The 22,220-nt window shown below is 43.7% G+C and overlaps 1 protein-coding gene across 1 annotated transcript in view; it reads right to left on the reverse strand.

Moving 5' to 3' along the window:
- Positions 1-2,249: 2,249 nt before the first annotated feature.
- LOC124605498 (proteoglycan 4-like) overlaps positions 2,250-22,220 on the reverse strand; it is a 196,244-nt gene continuing 176,273 nt past the window's right edge. The window contains exon 3 of the mRNA XM_047137266.1: positions 2,250-2,457. Coding sequence (XP_046993222.1) covers positions 2,250-2,457 — 208 coding nt within the window. The remainder of the gene's footprint in view (positions 2,458-22,220) is intronic.

Here is a 22,220-nt window from a genome sequence, read left to right on the forward strand (position 1 = left end):
ACTGAGGTCTGGGGACCTGGGAGGCCAAGCATGACGAAAGTGGCGGCTGAGCACATGATCATCACCAAACGACGCACGCAAGAGATCTTTCACGCGTCTAGCAATATGGGGTGGAGCGCCATCCTGCATCAACATTGTACTTTCCAGCAGGTGTTTATCAGCCAGGCTGGGGATGATGCGATTCTGTAACACTTCAGCGTACCTCTCACCCGTCACGGTAGCAGTTGCAAAACCAGAATCACGCATTTCCTCGAAGAAAAAAAGGCCCGATGACGGTAATAATAATAATAATAATAATAATGAGCGTATGGCATTGTTGGCCGGGAGACCCCTCACGGGGCAGTTCGGCCACTACGGCGACTTGCGAGTGAATGAGGATGAAATAATGAGGAAAGACACACAACACCCAGTCATCTCGAGGCAGAGAAAATCCCTGACCTTGTCGGGAATCGAACCTAGGACCCCGTGCGCCGGAAGTGAGAACGTTACCGCAAGACCACGAGCCGCGGACCCCCATAATGGTAGACGTGGTATATCCAACCCATACCGTGACTTTCTCGCCGTGCAACGCAGTTTCCACGACAGTTCTAGGATTTTCGGTAGCCCAAATTCTGCAGTTGTGGGCGTTGACAGACCCTCGGAGCGTGAAACGAGCTTCATCGATCCACAACACGTTACTCAACCAATCGTCATCTTCCGCCATCTTTTGAAACGCCCACACCGCAAATGCCCTCCGCTTCACTAAATCGCCAGGTAACAGTTCATATGCCGATGGATTTTGTACGGATGGCATCGGAGGGTACACCTAAGTGCCAACCAAACAGTAGTGAATGGAATGCCGGTGCGACGAGTGACTACACGAGCGCTGACTTCCCCGTGCGTAGACGAACCCGCTACAGTCTCCATTTCTTCCTGAACTGTCCCAGCAGCATTGCGCCTTGTGCTCGGTTGGCCACTACGGCGTCTATCGTCTAAACAACCCGTGGCTTCGAACTTCGAAATCATTCTCGCCACAGCTGCATTCGTCAACGGACATTTACCTGTTCGAATCCCCTTCCTATGGTGATAGGATCGTAGCGCTGAACTAGCACATTCCCCATTCTGATAATACAGCTTCCCTAAAAGCGCCTTTTCAGGTAAAGTCAACATGCTGCGACTGCTGGCGCATCTGATTCTCTCTCTCTCTCTCTTTTTGATTTTCTTTATTGTGACTTCATTCCCCTGCCCCATATGGGCAGGGGAGGGCTGTCAGCGGCACAATCCGCTGCTCTTCAGCCGAGTGACATAACAGCTAAAAAGAAGAATAAAATGTTACATACATAAGGCGAGAAAGGGGAACTTAAAACAGAATAATGGGAGAAAATGGAGGTAAAATATAGACTAACACGGAGACGTTCATGGAGGACAGTTAAAAATCACCAGAAAGTTAAAAAACACAGTTGGCGAGTCTTCAAAACTCAGAGAAGACAGTGAATGGACATGCACAATTTAAAAGTCGGCCACAGTAGTAAAAACACTCCGGAACAACACACTTAAAACCTACTTGGAGCACACACGACGAAGAATGAAACTGCCAGGCGGGACCTGCCAAGGGAAAGGGCAGAGAGGATGGAAAAGGAGGGGAGAGCATGGGGCAGCAGGGGAAGGGGCGGGAAGAAGAGAGGAGGGGCATCAGTGGGTTCACGAAGAGGCGGGAGACCTGTGGGGTGGGTCATTCTCTCTCTCATTACAGCTCCTTTTATTGCCATGTGCAGTCACTGACGTTTTACTGTCCAGCGCCATCTGTCGCACATTTTGTGAACTTTGTTCTCTTTTTGGTTCTAATAAAACCCCATGTCATTCCAAGCATGTGTGTCAATTTTTACCTCTCTATCTACAATATTCCGTGGCTTATTAAGTTTTCAAAGTTATACTGACTTTTTGATCACCCAGTAGGTAACACTTTTTCTTTGATCCTTTTCGAAGTAGCATTCAGAAAGTATTTGTGGTCCTAAAACACATCCTTATGGTACGCCCACTTTGTCAGATTGCTTTAACTGCACTTACTTTAACCTTCCGCAATCTGCACTGTGATTAATGAGTTGGTCCCTGACACTCGAAATGGCCAGGCGGTAGTAGCCGGGAGAGCAGCTGGGCGCCCCCTCGCGGCAGCCGAACGAGCTGCCCTGACCCTTCGATTGCAGGGAGTGACCGTCGGCTGCAGTCCACCTGGAAGCTGATTAAATGTGTCGGCCGCGTGACGGAGTTAATCAGAAGGGGACAGATGTCGATGGCGGCCAGAGGTCGATGGCAGCGCCGCCGCGCGTGCCGTGCTCCGCTCGCCCGCCGCTGTTCCGTATTGATCTGGAGCGCAGCGTCACTTCCCTTGACGTCACGGGCACGCGCTCGCCGGCCGGCCGCAGCCGCGCGCCGCCGGCAGATGTCAGCCGCTGCAGACTGCCCCACGCCGCCTCCGCGCTACACCCACATCACTCTCACTCACTTCTTCCGCTCTCCTCACCTGCTGTGGCAGCACTCCGCTGTACAGTGATGCACGTCAGCACCTATTGCGTCGCGAAAAGTGCTGGCCGGCACTCTGTTACCAACTTTCCCCCCACACTAGCAGAAAATCAGAAAATGTAAACATCCGTTAGAAGATCGGCAATGTGCGACAAAAGAGTGCCATTCCCACTTTATATCTTCACTATTGCTTGTACTACCGAAACGTCACTGTTGTTGTTGTTCTGGTCCTTTCCGAAGACTGGTTTGATGCATATGTCCATGCTACTCTGTCCTGTGCAAGCCTCTTCATCTCCGAATAATTGCTGCAACGCACATCAATGTCAACCTGTTTACTACATTCACGTTGTTGTTGTTGCTGTTGTCTTCAGTCCTGAGACTGGTTTGATGCAGTTCTCCATGCTACTCTATCCTGTGCAAGCTTCTTCATCTCCCAGTACTTACTGCAAGCTACATCCCTCTGAATCTGCTTAGCGTGTTCATCTCTTGGTCTCCCTCTACAATTTTTACACTCCACGCTGCCCTCCAATACTAAACTGGTGATCCCTTGATGCCTCAGAACATGTCCTACTAATCGATCCCTTCTTTTAGTCAAGTTGTGGCACAAACTTCTCTTCTCCCCAACTCTATTCAGTGACTCCTCATTTGTTACCTGATCTAACCATCTAATCTTCAGCATTCTTCTGTAGCACCACACTTCGAAAGCTTCTATTCTCTTCTTGTCTATTTATCGTCCATGTTTCACTTCCATACATGGCTTCACCCCATACAAATACTTATGGTCTCCGTTTAGAGTTTTTATCACGCGCACTTCCCTCCGATACCAAACTAATGATCACTTGTTGTCTCCAACTGTGTCCTATTAATCGATCATCTCTTTTAGTCAAACTGTACCATAAGCTTCATTTGACCCCCAATTCTATTTAGTACCTCTTTATTACTTACATGATGTACCTATCTAATCTTCAGCATTCTTTTGTAGTGTCACATTTCGAAAGGTTCTCGTGTCTGAAACGTTTATCTTCCACGTTTCACTTCCATACAGGGCTGCACTTCAAATACACTCAGAATACAGCTCCTAACAATTAAATCTATATTCGATGTTAGCATATTTCTCTTCATCAAAAGGCGGCCAGTGTGGCCGTTCGGTTCTAGGCGCTTCAGTCTGGAACCGCGTGACCGCTACGGTCGCAGGTTCGAATCCTGCCTCGGACATGCATGTGTGTAATGTCCTTAGGTTAGTTAGGTTTAAGTAGTTCTAAGTTCTAGGGGACTGATTACCACAGATGTTGTCCCATAGTGCTGAGAGCCATTTGAACCATTTGAATCTTCATCAAAATACTTTTCTTGCCATTGCGAATTGAAATTTTATATCCCCTCTACGCTCTCCAGCATCTGTTATTTTCCTGTGTGTGTGTGTGTGTGTGTGTGTGTATGTGAAATCTTATGGTTCAAAATGGTTCTGAGCACTATGGGACTTAACTTCTGAGGTCATCAGCCCCCTAGAACTTAGAACTACTTAAACCTAACTAACCTAACGACATCACACACATCCATGCCCGAGGCAGGATTCGAACCTGCCACCGTAGCGGTAGCGCGGTTCCAGACTGAAGCGCCTAGAACCGCACGGCCACTATGGCCGGCAAAATCTTATGGGACTTAACTGCTAGGGTCATCAGTCCCTAAGCTTACACACTACTTAGCCTAAATTATCCTAAGGACAAACACACACACACACACACACACACACACACACACACATGCCCGAGGGAGGACTCGAACCTCCACCGGGACCAGCCGCACAGTCCATGACTGAAGCGCTCCAGACCGCTCGGCAAATCCCGTGCGGCATTTGCCTGTGCAAAGAACAAAACTCGTATGCTAACTGTAGTGTATCATGTCCTAATCTAGTTTTCTCAGCATTCCCTGGTTATTTCGATAACAGTCAATTAGCTTTGTTTTGCTTTTACTCGTGTTTACCTTACAGCCACACTTCAAGACACTGTCCATTCCGTTCAAGTTCTCTTCCAAGCCCTTTGTTGCCTCTGACAGAATTACAGTGTCATCAGCAAACCTCATTGTTTTTATTTCGTCTCCCTGAACTTTAATTCCTTCTCCAAATTCTTCTTTGGTTTCCTTTACTGCTTGCTCAGTGTAGACTTAAAATCGTTGGGACTGGCACAACCATATCTCACTCCATCCTCAACCAGAGATTCTATTTCATGCCCGTCGACTTTTACAAATGCCTTCTGGTTCCGGCGCAAATTCTGCATTTCGCCCCACTGCATAATTTCAAAAAGTGCAGTCCACTTAACGTTATCAAAAACCGTCTCTAAGTCTGCAACTGCTATAAAGCTACATTTGCCTTTCCTTAACCTATCTTCTACGATAATTCATAGTGACAGTACAGCCTCACCAGTTCCTACGTTTCTTTGGGATCGAAACTGATGTTCCCCGATGTCAACTTCTACCAGTTTTTCAATTCTTCTGTAAAGAATTCGTGTTATTATTTTGCAATCATGACTTATTAAACTGATATATAATATTCACACCTGTCACCCACGGTGTTTTGCCTTTTTCATACATCTTGCACACTAAGCGGAACGGTATTGTAATGGTTGGCTCTCCCAAAGGAATCAGTAGTTATAACGGAATATAGTTCATTCCAAGTACCTGGTTTCGATTTACGTATTTCAGTGACTTGTCAAATATTTCTTGCAGTATCGTATCTCTTACCACCTCTTCATCTACGTCCTCCTCCATTTCCATCATATTGCCTTCTAATTCGTTTCCCTTGTGCAACTCTAGTCAGGAAGCTGCAATAAAACTCTCTTTTGCCGCGGCTGCTTTTGCCTGCTGCTTGGTCGCTGGCAGGCTTCAGACCTAAAAATTGCTTATATCACTTGTCTAATATTGCGAAGTATGTAAAATACATGTCGTTAGCTCTTTGTATCGAAGCGCTTATGATGTACCGTACGACGCCATCCCGACTGGATCCATAGCATTGTTATATGTTCATTCCTGACTACAAAAATTGCAACACCACGAAGGCAACGTACAGGGAGCGTTAAGGGCCTCTGGAATGGTTCAAAATCATGAAATGTTTAATTTTTACTTTTTTGCATTTTAAAAATCTACTCGCTTTCCTCTTTCAATTGATATATAATTTATTCAGATCAGAAGACTACAACTATTTTAAAAATATTTTTGAAATATCTTCTGCATGGGCATGATCCACTCTGGCGCTGTTAAATTGCTGTCAAATGTTGTACTCACGAATCTACATGGTCATCATGTACATTTTAGTGGTGTGAGAGAAAATAAGTGTTACAAAATAAGTGTTGTGGCTAACCTGTGATAGTTCAATATATATTGCTCACTTGACTGTCGTGTGCTTCATGTTTATTTACTGTGTTGTAATCCTGAAAATATTTGCAGTGACTTCTGCACATTGAAGTCTCTGTTTTATTGAAGGATAATCGAGGGTAAACGTAAAGTGACTAGAAATCCTCTGAAACTATTCAAGAAAAGGAGGAATGTTGGAAAGCCAAAGGAACTGTTACTAGCGTAAACAATAAAGACGATAACCAAGTGCGTGAACTTAACTTTGCAGATACACCTGCCCCTTACGCTGAAAGTGAGAAAGAAACTACTTCACAGAGGAAGCTCGCTTCAGTTAATCAGAAGTATGCATGTTTTACGGACGAATAGGACGCGAATGAAATATTTTATATGTCAGTTCACAACGGAATTTTTGCAAATTGTGTAAGATGTATTCAGTGTAGTGAAGTCAGCCTGGAACACTTTATAAAAATCACGTACGACATTCCGATGAAATGGAACCCAAGCGTGGTAATTGTTCATACATGATCACCTTTTGGAACAGCGTTGTTGTAACTCCAAATGAAGAAAATGTTAGCAAAATCTATGAACACAGTATTGGATTTGTTTACACCTTGGTACAGTTGGTAAGGGTGCTACTTCAGGTGAAGTTTTCTGTGGCATGATGAATCTTCCAAATCCCCTCAACCAAGTTTACGGACTATAATAGTTTTATAGGGCCTAAAATAGAAGATGTATGTATAAAATCTATGAAGAAAGCCGCGGAAGAGGCAGTAATAAAAAACAGTGGTAATAGAGACTTGACTGCAGCATTCAATGGTACCTGGCATAAACGGTATCCGCCACCAGTATGTATACAGTGAAATTTTTAGTTGTAGTAGTAATACCTAAATATTATAGGTGCCCACAAAACAATAAAGGTACGCATGAAAATAATTGCACAGCTAACTACAGTGGCAATAGTGGAGGAATGAAAGTGTCTGGTGTTGCTAGTATATTTCCATGTGCTGTTGCGTGTGGTAAAGTGCGATATGTGAATTACCTTGGTGACGGTGATTCTAAAAGTTTCAAACATATTCAAGAACCGAAGCCCATTGTTGATGCTTTTCTAGCGCAGAAATTTGAGTTTATTGGGCACGTACAGAAACGAATGGGATCAAGACTTCGGCGACTGAAAGCTTCAAATAATAAACAAAACCTCATCGATGGTAAAAGTTTGGATGGGAAGGAAAGATTAACTGAGAATGTAATTGACAAGCCGGCCGCGGTGGTCTAGCGGATCTAGGCGCTCAGTCCGGAACCGCGCGACTGCGACGGTCGCAGGTTCGAATCCTGCCTCGGGCATGGATGTGTGTGATGTCTTTAGTTTAGTTAGGTTTAAGTAGTTCTGAGTTCTAGGGGACTGATGACCACAGATGTTAAGTCCCATAGTTCTCAGAGCCATTTGAACCATTTGTAATTGACAAAATACAGAACTATTATGGAACGGCTATTAAGCAAAACATACACAGTGTCGATGAAATAGAGAAGGTTGTATGAACTTTTTTCTTCATATTTTTTCAACCAATGAAGGTGCCCATTATTACCTGTGTCCCAAAGGAGAAAACAGTTGGTGTAAGTACAAAAAGGGATTGCTTACTTGTGAAGTGCATACTCATAAACACAGTCTGCCTGATGCAGTAATGGAGGTGATAAAACCTATTTTCAGAGACATAGCAGCAGCTGGACCGTTGAAAAAGCGTGTTCATGAAAAAACTCAAAAAACCCAATGAAAGTGTAAATAGTATCATACGGTCAAGTATCCCCAAGACTATGTTTGTTACAACATAAACGTTTCCCTTTGGTGGTATGATAATTTTGATACTTTCAGTGATGGCAACGTTGCAAGGTGCAAGGTATTTCGATACATGGGGATGAAGATAGGTCTCAACATGGTACTAACTATGCTTGCTTTAGACAAGGCTGTAAATAGCCTAGAAATAGAAACCAGAGTAAACAGTTGGAGAACAAAGATGACGCTTGAGGAGGAGTTTGCAGAAGATGAAGATAATCCATCCTATTGGCCAGGAACGCACTATAAATATAATCTAAACATTGTCGCTCGATTCCCAAAACTTTTATTTTTTCATACAAATTACATGTTTTCTCAGGATCTACCAAACCATTTTGCTTCAGGTTTTCAGAAAATGTTGCACAGTCCCTTCTGAGCAACTTAACACAGCCTTTTTCCAAAAATCTATGCACTGTTGAAACTATAAACAAAAAATTTAATTGCAGCCCGTTACTGCAGGTAGGAGTAACATTATCTATACTGCGTGTGCAGAGTAGTCTTGCTAAATGGAGACAAACTGTAGTAAACAGGCTCTGAGAGTTCATCGAGCAAGAAAGGTCATATGACCGGAAATTTGTTCCATGGGAGGTAGACTCATTTGATAAATGAGATGGAAAATCTTTGACAGCTTAGTTTTCAATGATTAAAAGCACACATGGCAACATACGAAGCAAGTGAATATGTTCTGTTTGCTGTAGTGTTTTAGCTCCACACTCCAGAGGGGAGGGAGCTGGAGCACCATCATATAGTAATCATATTAACCTTCGTGCCACCAAACGCCGTCTTCAGGCAGCGGATCAGGGTCACTCCAGGTATTGGATGATTTTGATCACCCTAGAGGTGTTGTGATGACCAGTCTCTTGAGGCGGTTGCCAATAATCCTAGATCACACACTGAGCTGAACTGGTGCTGATGGTTCACTGACACAATACCATGAAAATTCTCGGCATCTCACAAGTGAGTGTCCTGAAGGTTAACAATAGCGGTTCTCGTAAAGGTAGCCTCGTCTGTGAATTGCATGGATGACGGAAGCACCAGCAACATGATGGCCCGTGCAACCAACCGACAAGCAACCCGTCGCTTCGGATTCAAGTCCAAAGTTCGTAAGTTTTGCACATGTTGCAGTGGGAGTTGTCTTAGAGTATGTACCACACGCTCGTCTGGTGTACCCTATGTTGGAAGATCAACTACTTTCAGTCTCTGTTAATCCATTGTGGACCTGGGACAGTGGCTGCTCAAATATTTAACGACGAAATTCGTCAAACAGCAGTGCAACTGAGATGTTATTTTATTTTATTTCTGCTACCTGTTTCGGTAATTCATGATGTCATCTTCAGGCCAGGAAACTAATCGATATTTTCATACTGGGGCTACATGTTTCTGGATGTCCTGAATTCTCCAGTGCTTCCTTCGAAGACTTGACTGCAACTGCACTTGAGAATTCACGATATCCGAATATATATGTCCCCAGTATGCCAATATCGATTATTTTTGAGAGGTGGATATGGGGCCTGAAGATGGCATAATGAACTGCCCAAACTGGTAGAGAAAATAAAACAAAATAACATCTCAATTGCACGGTTGTTTGGCGAATTTCATTGTAAAATAAAAAGAAGGCCAACTACTTGCTGCTGATATTGATAATACCAGAGTCACTGTCATCTTTTTTTTATGTCCATCATTAAGTGGGCTTGCCTCCCTTGGAATGTAAGACCTCTTTTTTTTTCTCATTGTCGTATCAGGCATCGTTTACTGCAACTTGCCCCATTTAGCAAACTAGGAAAGTTTGCACAATCGGTTTCTCACTTAAAAACTGCATTTGAATATCCTCGGTGAAATAGGTGGTGTCATCTACATCTACATGTACATCTACATTTACATTTATACTCCGCAAGCCACCCAACGGTGTGTGGCGGAGAGCACTTTACGTGCCACTGTCATTACCTCCCTTTTCTGTTCCAGTCGCGTATGGTTCGCGGGAAGAACGACTGTCGGAAAGCCTCCGTGCGCGCTCGAATCTCTCTAATTTTACCTTCGTGATCTCCTCGAGAGGTATAAGTAGGGGGAAGCAATATATTCGATACATCCCATGTAGGTTTTCACGGTCGGCGTCTTCATCAGTAAACACTTCCGGGCTAAGTTGCCGTGGTCGATCTGTAGAACTTCTTCTCCCAGACGTTTCTTTCTCAACTACGGAGAACATCTTACGAGGTGATTCGACGACTGATGAATATATTCGATACCTCATCCAGAAACGCACCCTCTCGAAACCTGGCGAGCAAGCTACACCGCGATGCAGAGCGCCTCTCTTGCAGAGTCTGCCACTTGAGTTTGCTAAACATCTCCGTAACGCTATCATGGTTACCAAATAACCCTGTGGCGAAACGCGCCGCTCTTCTTTGAATCTTCTTTATCTCCTCCGTCAACCCAATCTGGTACGGATCCCACACTGATGAGCAATACCCGAGTATAGGTCGAACGAGTGTTTTGTAAGCCACCTTCTTTGTTGATGAACTACATTTTCTAAGGACTCTCCCAATGAATCTCAACCTGGTACCCGCCTTACCAACAATTAATTTTATATAATCATTCCACTTCAAATCGTTCCGTACGCATACTCCCAGATATTTTACAGAAGTAACTGCTACCGGTGTTTGTTCCGCTATCACATAATCATACAATAAATGATCCTTCTTTCTATATATTCGCAATACATTACATTTGTCTATGTTAAGGGTCAGTTGCCACTCCCTGCACCAAGTGCCTATCCGCTGCAGATCTTCCTGCATTTCGCTACAATTTTCTAATGCTGCAACTCCTCTGTATACTACAGCATCATCCGCGAAAAGCCGCATAGCACTTCCGACACTATCTACTAGGTCATTTATATATATTGTGAAAAGCAGTGGTCCCATAACACTCCCCTGTGGCACGCCATGACATGTAATTAAGAGGAGCGTGTGCCAGCCAATATAAGAATACGACAGTGGGGGGAACTTGGTCTGTCGAGGTTGCAGTTTATAGTTCATTAACATTACTGGTCGTCTTGTTCGGGATCCATGCGAATAGGGAATGAAGGAGTTCAGATGTCCCATAGCCAGTGCCATATTGGATATTAGTGGCCTCAAGCGACTAGCGTCCAAGAGGACAAAAATGTTTTTCGCTCAGCCAAGCAGGATCGTGGATACTCGTCAGCGCAACACAAGTATCTATTCGGGTAGCCCGCGCGGTGAGCCCCGTGGTGTAACGCACGGCTTACCGTTGTGGGAAGGAGCACCTCGTCCCCGGCACGAATCCACCCGGCGGACTTGTGTCGAGGTCCGGTGAGCCGGCCAGTCTGTGGATGGTTTTTAGGCGATTTTCCATCTGCCTCGGCGACTGCGGGCTGGTTCACCTTATTCCGCCTCAGCTACACAATGGCGGCGACTGCCGCGCAAACAAGTTCTCCACGTACGCGCAAGCCACCATTACTCTACCACGCAAACATGGGGGGTACACTCGTCTGGTGTGAGACGTTCCCTAGGGAGGGGGGGAGGAGGGGGGATTTAATGGAGGCCGAACCGCACGATAACACTGAAAGAGTGGTTCGGTGTGGGGCGGCGGAGGGGTGAAGTGGACTGCGGTAGTCATCGTGGGGTTGTGGACCACTGCAGCTACGGCGGAGACAGAGCCTCTCCATTGTTTCTAGGCCCCGGGTAGACATACAATACAATACAATCTATACGGGTAGCGCGACGACGTAAGGAGAGCCAGAGATTTCCAGAACGGCGTCCACTGTTATAACTCCACTTGATGAGGCAGTAAAGAGAGGCATATCAGCAGTGGTTTTGCTGCCTTATTAAATAATATCGTTTTAATAATCTCTTTAATCTTACCTGGCAATTTATTGTAGTGTTTCATTCCTTGGCAGAGAATACTGTTCTGAACGTTTATTCTCTCTTGCTAAATATTTGAACTATTTGGCTGTAAGTATCAAGGTTCTTATGTGCGTACTTGCTTGATAAACATACTTACATGGCGCAGATAGAATTCCCAACATATTGAACTGATCCTTTCAATGAACCTGATTAGTATGTTTCGTTACTGTCCTTAGGATGGTTCAAATGGCTCTGAGCACTATTGGACTTAGCATCTGTGGTCATCAGTCCCCTAGAACTTAGAACTACTTAAACCTAACTAACCTGAGGACATTACACACATCCATGCCCAAGGCAGGATTCGAACCCGCGACCGCAGCGGTCGCGAGGTTCCGGACTGTAGCGCCTAGAACCGCTTGGCCACTCCAGCCGGCCTGTCCTTAGGAACCTCTTATATAGTAGAATAGCCGTATTCATTCTACAGCTAAGAAAGTTGTGTACGTACGAATAGCATGTAAGTAAAACACACTAGTTGTTACAAACTGATATCATGACTTTACGTGCATAACTGTTGTGGTGATATTCCGTTTGCAGGAATCTTCGTGTTTTCACACTACATGAATTGAGAAGTGGTATTGATTTCTACAAATTATGTGGTTGTTACGCAATGTACATAAGTACCATCTGCATTTCACGTTACTCTCGTTTCCAGGTTTCCAAGTAGTAATTAACGGCATTTACTTACCTTGTGTTCAATTTACTTTCATTGCAGACTGACCTATTGTACACTTTCTTGAATTTTTAATTTGATTTCTCTGCAAGGAGCTTATGTTTTTTCTGATAGACTATAATACTGTTCTCACCAGAAAAGAGATTTTTCACCCTGCATGACACCAAGTCGTCTCAGGCATACTGCTGAACGTCAACACGGTGCGTAAATAGCGGTCACATTCCAATGCGACCTGAAAGTGTGGGCACGACGGCAGCTCCATCATATATCTCGCAGGCAAACGATGTTTATAACGGTTATCGAAAACTCTTTCTCGGCGACTGTTATGTCTTTCGAATCTTGAGCGAGAAATAAGAACGTGCAGTAAAATGTGTAACGAAAAGGTACGGCCGAGCTACTACGACATATCACATTTGGAAATACTTTGTGTGGACAAGGTTCTGGAATATCTTTATTCCCTTGTTATAACTCCTTGGCCACTCTGTGTAGCACATTAGCAATGGGAAACATACAAAAACGCAACTTACCAGCATACCACATGAAACTCTTCCTCATATAAAATGTTCAAATTAATTATCATTAGCAAAAGGCTTTGAGTTAACTTACAGCGTCAAATTCGGGTAAAATCCCAATCTAATGGAAACAATCACTGAAAGATTGGTATGCCGGCCGGTGTGGCCGAGCGGTTCTAAGCGCTTCAGTCTGGAACCGCGCGACCGCTACTGCCGCAGGTTCGAATCCTGCCTCGGGCATGGATGTGTGTGATGTCCTTAGGTTCTACACCTACATCTACATCTACATTGATACTCCGCAAGCCACCCAACGGTGTGTGGCGGAGGGCACTTTACGTGCCACTGTCATTACCTCCCTTAAACTTAGGTTTAAGTAGTTCTAAGTTATAGGGGACTGATTACCTCAGATGTTAAGTCCCATAGTGCTCAGAGCCATTTGAACCAAAGATTGGTATTTAATTGGTATTTAAGACAGCAAGTTAACCGAGATCTTTTTATCCAAGGACTCCGTCGCGGAAGGGCTCGTATACACATTCCGTTATCGTGGACACATGCATCAGGCTTACTGTCTCAATTAATCCGGGATGAGATGACGTGTCCCTACAGTGTTGGGTCTGGCTTCGCAGCCTTCTGAATTACGATCAGTAATACTCTGCCTCTTCTACTATGTTAGGCTCAGGAAGTTTCAAATGCACCTAAAAATTCGGAGAACGTTTAGGCCAGGCATTTTATCCACCTCTCCCTGTTTGTCATTAATACTGTGGTCTTCAGTTCGCAAACGCAGTCCTTCACGCTAGTCATCTTTTGCAAGCATTTTCATTCATGTACTACTGCCGCAAACTACATCCATTTGAACTTTGGACTTGCTTACTGCATTCAACAAGCCATGGGCAGGCTCTACAGTTTTTACCATCTACCCCCCTCCGCCTCCTCACTTCTTACACACACACTCCTTCCGTTACCAAACAGACATTTCCCTTACCAACCGAAGCCCTTCTCTTAGTTAAGTTGTGAAAGAAACTTGTTTTTATCTTCTTCATCTGTTATTTGATCAACCCGTCTAACCTTCAGTATCCTCCTTCAGCACCACAATTCAGAAGTTTCCATTTTCTTGTACGAACTGCCTCTCGCGCACATTTCACTTCGATGCAGCGTCACGATCCTGCCACATACCTTCAGAAAAGGTATTGCAAGTACTTAAATTTACATTAGACGTCAACAAATTGCCCTTTTTCGGAAATGCTTTTCTTATTATTGTGATCATGTTTTCGGAAATGCTTTTCTTGTCATTGTGATCATGCATTATACATGAAAATTCGCCCATCATCATGTACCATGCTACCCAAATAAAGAAAGTCGTATGCTATTGTAGTGTCTCATTTCCTAATCTCCTACTCTCAGCATCGTCTGATTTACATCGACATTAATTAAACTCTGTTTTACTTTCTATTAATGCTCATTTTGTAATCCCTTCTCAAAGTACTATCCACTCTGTTCACTTGCTGTTCCGAATCCTTAGCTTGTCATCGACAACCCGCTAAATTTTTATTTCTTCTCCCTGATCTTTAATTCCATTTGGAGATTTCTCCTCGGTTTCCTCACTCGGTTTGCTCACTGTACAGAATGAATAACATTTCGGATATGCTGCAAACTTGTATCTCTCCCTTCTGAACATTGGCTTTCCTTGCATCTCCTTTAACACTTACAACCGTATTCTGTTTTTTTCACACGTTTCTGTATTTTGTCTTCGCTACCTAAAATTTCCAGAGAGTGTAGTGCAGTCCGTATTTTCAAAACACTCCAAATCTTTCCCTGAATCTAAAAATGCTATAAAGGTAGGTTTGCCTTTAGTCAGCCTATCTTCTAAGGTAAGTCGTAGGGTCAGTACTGCCTCCCGTGTTTCTGCATTTCTCCGGAACCCAAATTTACCTTCCCCACGATCGGCCTCTAACAGTTTCTTCATTCGTCTGTGCATAAATCGTGTCAATATTTTGCAACTATGATTTGTTAGACCGACTCCTCTGTAAAATCCACACCCGTCTGCAGCTATCATATTAGAACTGGAATTATTATGTTTCCCTGAAATCTGCACACGTTTCATTAACTTTTCCATGGCTGGCTCTCCCAAGGGTTTCAATCATTCTGAGAAAATATCGTCTACTTTTTTAACTTTGGTTCTACAGCACTCTGACAGATTTTTCTATCAGTGCCCCATCTTCAGCTACTTCTTCCCTTCCTGTAATACTGCTATCAGATTTGTTTCCTTTATGTACTAAAACAAAGAAAGACACCGTCCGAACAGGCCTTGAAGGTCCAACGGTACAAAACGGCCGCCGTGCCATCCTCAGCCCTGAAGCGTTACCGGATGCTGATACATAGGGGCCGCTCTCCCGGCCGTTGTCAGCTTTTGTGCCGCTACTTCTCAATTCAAGTACCTCCTCAATTGACCTTACAAGGGCTGAGTGCACTCTGCTTGCTAACAACACTCGGCAGACCCGGACAGTGACTCATCCAAATGCTATCCAAGCCTGTCAGTGCTTAGCTTCGGTGATCCGACGGGAACCGCTGATAACAGTGCGGTAAGGCCATCGGCCCTTTATATATGTCCTCTGCACATTCCCATCTTCCTGCTCCCTTCTTTCCTACAGAGACGCTCTTCTTTTTATTCTCCTTCCTCCATTTGAAGGAGTGAGCATCGTTCCGTTCCGAAACCAAAGGAATTCAACAAAACTGTTGTTTTCACCTCTTCATTGTCCGTCCTAAATCCAGTTTTACATTTTGTTTGAAAACAATGCTTTCCATGGCAGGAACCCAAGTGGTATCTTCTTAATGTGGCTATACCATTTCTTTTGGTGGTGGTGTCTACTCTCTTTTGAATTGTTTTTTCTATGTCTAATTTTTGTCTTATAACGTTCATTCCGCTCGATTTCTCTTAGTGTTAGTGCAAGAACAGAAACCTCGTCTCAGTTGCACCAATACCTCATTCACCTTCTTTTCTTAGGATCCAGTTGATGTGATGATGATGATGCCTGGTTTGTAGGGTGCTCAACTGCGCGGTCATCAGCGCCTGTAGAAAAGTCCCAATTTATTACACACTCCAATTTTTACACAGTCCAATCTAGCCACTGTCACGAATGATGATGATGATGAAATGAGGAGTACAACAGAAACACCCAGTCCCCGGGCAGAGAATATTCCCCAACCTGGCCGGGAATCGAACCCGGGACCCCGTTATCCAGAGGCAACAATGCTAGACACTAGACCACGAGCTGCGGGCCCACTTACGTAGTATTGCTACTTCAAGTACAATTATGTGAACAAATGGAGTAATACTGTTTAAAGGATACGTGGGTGTTTTAAAGATTCTATGAGTTACCAGCACTAATTTTGAATCTGAAGTAATAATTTTCTGTATCAGATAGTCTTCAACCGTGATCTTTTATGCTTCGTTTAACTAAGAATGACAGATATGATTTATGTTTCGAATTTTAATACATAGAGAATAATGCACCTTTGTTTGTTTTGCAACAAGAAAAGAATCCAATTTTCACTACCATACGTATGAGCAAGCTGAGAATCATTGTGCAGTTTTATTGTTAGCTCTTTCCTCATAGTTCTAACAAGATATCTCCTTATGCAACCATTTATGGAATTGTGTTTTTGTATATTTTGAACTACATCTGAATTAGCATTTCCTACTTATAACTCTGTCCCGAGATATTTAAACAAATTTACTTGTTCCATTTTTCTATTTTTTTTAAGTAATTTTGCTCTTCTTATGTGTTTCCCTTCCATTGTCATTATTATTATTTTTTACAGGTACGACCATTTGATAAGTTTGTAAAATATTATTCGATTTAAACACATTGATTTTTTGTAAAGCCCTTTCACTGTTGGGTCGAAGAACTTCATCGTCCGCTAATAAAATAGTGTTAATTTATTTGTGCCTTCCCAAGTCCACATTCTTGGAGATATTAGACCTCCACTCTTCTAGATCCATATTAATATATTGCCAACTGTATCTTCAGGCTACGAATAAAGTTGAGGTGCATACAGTGTTTTCCGAGTCTCTTACTTCTATAATTAATCCTAACATCCAAATCTTATAACATCATTGTTAACGCGGTCGCTTGTCGAAGATTAAAGATCAGGTAAAAAGAATCAGTGGCAAGGAAAGCAATATGTGTGTGTGTGTGTGTGTGTGTGTGTGAAAGGGAGAGAGGGGAGAGGAGAGACAGAGAGAGAGAGAGAGAGAGAGAGAGAGAGAGAGAGAGAGAATGGGTGGGAGGCGGTATGCAACACTACGTCAATGTTTTGTTCAAGCCGCTGAAAGTATGGTACCCGTAATGCAGTCTGACCCAGATGTCACCACGTTGTGTCTGACATATGCTCGACGTGGCACGGATGAGACCACATGGGCAGACGACTAAGTCAGCATCGTATCCCTGATCGTTAAGCTCCAATCTGACATTCTGTGTGCTATTTTTGTGCCATGTCGTCGGATGACCAGCAATTGCTGGACGATTGTAGTGGCACTTCAAGTCGCTACTGCTGCTATGTTCTTCATGATGTGTTAGATTACGTAACTAAAGGAATATTCAGCATCCAGCATGGCGACAATGAGACATATAGAATCCAGTTTGTTGTACGAAATGTGCTAACAGCCTCAGTACTTGTACGTGTAACTCAACTAATCCAGTAAGATGCTCGAGACAATAGAGCACTCATTTAGCGTTTTCGTATACTGTATGTGATTCATAATCTTTTACAACATGGCGCTTTAAATCGTAGCCTTTATTGCCCTTTCTCATTGTCTGTGCTAACATGGTGCGGACGTCCACAACAGTGCAGGCGTGGCGAATGCCAGCACCTAACAAGGAATATTTGTTCGGGAACATAGGCACCTCTAGTACTCGTGCCTTAACATCTCTGCTCCACTACCTACTGCATAACTGTTGTTCGTTGAAATTCTAATAAGTCCGCCATTCTTTCCTTCCAGCTACCTCTCACTCTCATTAGTCTTACTTTGCTCTTATATTATAGAAGAGATGCTCATTCCATGAGTGCACTCCCATATATTTGGGTTATAAACTTATTTCATTTCAACAAAGTTACCGTAATATTCGAAAGAAGTTCCTAGTTGCAAATGATATGATTGAGACCCATATGAATGGTGATCCTATTTCTTCCATTCCTATCCAATAGTCTAAAAAAGAGAACACAAATGACCGTAGCAAATATGGGTTATCCAGCCTATTTAGATGTTAATATAGTGAATAAGAAAAATGGAGGAAATTTGTGTTTAATGTCGCGACGATTAGAGACTGAGTACACCCACCGATTACGTAAGGATGCGTATGAAAATCTGCCTTGCTCTTGTTATACAAACCATTTCGACATGTTTGTAAGTGGAAGTTTCGTCTTTGACTATATAGATTGTACGGTAGAATAAACGATAGGTACAGTCAAACGGCAAAATTTTCATTTAAAAAGTATTACGTGACTGTGGCCTCAGACTACAGTAAAATTATTCCGCCGTTTTCGTACAGCTGTTAGAATAAAGTGGGGACGTCTAAATGTGGATGGCCAGATTTAAAATGGCGTCCTCCGGAATGCGACTCCAAAGTGATAACCACTATGCCACGCCGCTCGATACAGTGTACAAATCACTCTTTGCATTCCCGAACTTAAACCATATTCCGAAATCCAAAACTAAGTACTGGTGAACCAAATATTTTAATTACCTGAAGTGACATAATATTTACATTACTTCGAGATTCCAGCCGTATGGTATGTAAATACACATTTCATTTACCGTATTCCAGTGTTTATTCAACAAGTCTACTCTTTCACGTGCCCTTGCCACGTAACACTCTGGGAAAGGAATACCTAAACTTTGAACGACTTCGCAGCACGCACTTTTCTGAGCACGCCAGTGGAAACTTCGTAGAACTTGAAATGGGCACGTAGATGGCGTATCTGAGGAGAGGGCGATCTTAAAGTGGCACAAAAGTTCGACAGAGGAGGGCAGGACAACAGCATGGGCTTACGAAAATCTTGTACCGAAAGTTGTCGAAATTGTTTTCTGATCACTAGATGGTCTGACTGTAGTAATAAGCTGTTGTGAAGTCACAATGACTTTTGGTGGTGCAAAGATGCCGATTGTCGCACAGACCTATAGCGTTGCCACTGGTAGCTTCTTCGATTCATTAGCGATTATTTCAACCGTGAAAGTTCATTCATGGTGTGATACCACTGTTAACGTCGCTGCCTTCGGTGCGGAAGGACTCGGGTCTCATTCCTCGAAACTCACATTTTTTCTAACAAGGGAACCTCCCCATCGCACCCCCCTCAGATTTGGTTATAAGTTGGCATAGTTGATAGGCCTTGAAAAACTTAACACAGATCAGTCGAGAAAACAGGAAGAAGTTGTGTGTAACTATGAAAAAATAATCAAAATATACAAAATGAGTAGTCCATGTGCGAGATACGCAACTTTTTGAATGACGCGAGCTCAGTAGCGCCGTGGTCCCGTGGTTAGCGTGAGCAGCTGCGGATCGAGAGGTTCTTGGTTCAAGTCTTCCATCAACTGAAAATTTTTATTTTCAGGCAATTATCAGAGTTCAGGCACTCAAACATAATCAACTTCGCTCTCCAAAATTCCAGGACATGTTCAGATTTCGTTGGACATATACAGGTCTACACACGGAAAAATTTGAAAACGTTAAAAACATATGATTTGAGAGAGCACAGAGGAAACTGTGCGACTGTGAAACTGTTGCATTCATTTGTTGCAGTTTATGTGACACACTCTTATGTTTTCATCACTTTTTTGGGAGTGATTATCACATCCACAAGAAAACCTAAATCGGGCAAGGTAGAAGAATCTTTTTACCCATTCGCCAAGTGTGCAAGTTAGGTGGGTCCACTACGTATTTCTGTCATGTGACGCACATGCCGTCACCAGTGTCGTATGTAATATATAAGACGTGTTTTACTGGATCAAATGTTTTCGGTTCCCATTGCAGAGGCACGTCCATTCGTCTACTAATCGCACGGTTTTGCGGTGCGGTCGCAAAACACAGACACTAAACTTGTTACAGTGAACAGAGACGTCAATGAACGAACGGACAGATCATAACTTTGCAAAAATAAAGGAAGTAAAATTTTTGCTAGAGTGAAGACTTGAACCAAGGATCCCACGCTCCGCAGCTGCTCACGCTGGCCACGGGACCACGGCGACCATGCGCTTACATCCTCCTCGATATTGCCTTTGTTGCCGATGGACTACTCAGTTTGTATATTTTGCTTATTTTTTCATAGTTCCACACAACTTCTTCCTGTTTTCTCGATTGATCTGTGTTCAGTTTTTCAAGTCCTATCCACTGTGCCAAATTATAACTAAATCTGAGGGGGGTGCGATGGGGAGGTTCCCTTGTAAGGCTGGGGGTTTTGTAAGTGAGCCACTCAGCCTTGTGAGAACAGATAAGCAGCTGCTTGAATAAAGAAGCACCGGCACCATCACGATTCATCTACCGGCAACAACAGTTGGAGAGATAGGTGACATGCTTATCATACGTTGCACGATCATGGAACTGTCGTCGTACTGCCTTGTAGGCAGCAGTCGACAAGTGGACCTAATCTCTGAGTCCTGGTAATTATGAATCATTTGGGTGACCATATCGGAACTCGGACCTACAACCTGATCTTTCGTGGGAAGAGGTCGCAAAGCCCACGAAAGGCAAGGTTACGGGTTCAGATCCGGTTCCGGTACAAAATTTTAATCTGCCACGAAGTTTCAAAACAGATAACACTCCGTTGCACGGTGAAAGACGTGGTGTCACCGCCAGACACCACACTTGCTAGGTGGTAGCCTTTAAATCGGCCGCGGTCCGGTAGTATACGTCGGACCCGCGTGTCGCCACTGTCAGTGATTGCAGACCGAGCGCCGCCACACGGCAGGTCTAGACAGACGTCCTAGCACTCGCCCCAGTTGTACAGCCGACTTTGCTAGCGATGGTTCACTGACAAAATACGCTCTCATTTGCCGAGACGATAGTTGGCATTGCCTTCAGCTACGTCATTAGCTACGACCTAGCAAGGCGCAATTATCATTTGCTATTTATCTTTTGATGCATGTACCGTCAAGAGCTATGTTCACCACTTATGGATTAAAGTTAAGTATTCCAGCAGCTTCGTACTTTATTTGCTAGTCTCAATTACTTTACCTGTTCCAGACCTCACGCCAGCCTGCGTGAGCTTAAACGCGTGCCTTTCGGCTTCCTCTCATAGTGGCCAAGTCACAACAAAAGATTCATTATGGTTACTCAGAAATCATCTCATTACCTTTTTCTTCCATGCGACATTTCCGGCCCAGTTTTATTAAGCTTCTATTTTTCAGCCCTGTCTGCGTTTCCAGGTTTGTACATTCTTTCCAGTCACTTCATTGGCATCAGCCACTCCGCGTTGATTCCATTAGTACCGATGATTAAGAATGTTAATTCACTTGTAATTAGAATTCCTGGCAAAACTTTAAACACCAAGAAGGGCAGGAAGAACGTCACAGGTTGTGAGGGTATGTAGTATTATTCTTGTGATTACAATATCGAGGAACATTTAGAAAGGATCTTGCAGTATGAGCCCATTTTATCATTCTGGCGTTGCATCCTCTCTGGCTTTCCAAGGTTGTGAAGAGTCTCATAAACTCTTTACATCCTGTCCTCAGGCAAGCCACAGTGTTGTAGTCGATATCCCAGAAACTAGTTGGTCCTACACACATTCTATCAGGGACAGACCTGAGAAATTTGCAGGTCACGAAAGTACCTCAACGTCATGCAGACAGTTCAGAGAAGTTCTTGACATGTATGGGAGGGCATTGTCCCGTTGAAAAATGCCGCCACGATATTGTCGCATGAGAGGTTAACACAAGAGGACGCAGGATACCCGTGACGTGTCGTTGTCTCGTCGATATTCCTCATTCACAGGTTCCTGCTAGTCTCCGACCAGTGGTGCTGTTTCACACAGAAGGCCGCAGGGGCTCCATTATTTTTTCTGTTGGATGGCGGGGGAAGATACGAACGGATTTTGATGTGCACCATACGATAATTCTCCATTGTGATGATCAGATGTGGTAAACCGGAACCTTGGGGACGAGTATGGCTGCCCTCAAGTTCCGATGCAGTCCAACATCGGGCCACTGTCATATCCTGATGCGTCACAAACCTGTATATTACCCAATTCAACCAGCTTATCGAATGGATAGCCCCAAGTGATGACAATGTTATCTGCCACGAGTCTGCAGCATCTTCGTTATCTTTCAGAGTGATCACACAACATCTGACGCCCTTTATATAACCTACCAGGTCTGGGAACAATACTTACCACTAACAATACTAATGCACTCAGATGGCCATTATACCTGTTACAAGGGGGTGCAACTCCATTCCTTT

The sequence above is a fragment of the Schistocerca americana genome, chromosome 1 (genome assembly GCF_021461395.2).
Source record: "Schistocerca americana isolate TAMUIC-IGC-003095 chromosome 1, iqSchAmer2.1, whole genome shotgun sequence".
In the NCBI taxonomy this organism is placed as follows: domain Eukaryota; kingdom Metazoa; phylum Arthropoda; class Insecta; order Orthoptera; family Acrididae; genus Schistocerca; species Schistocerca americana.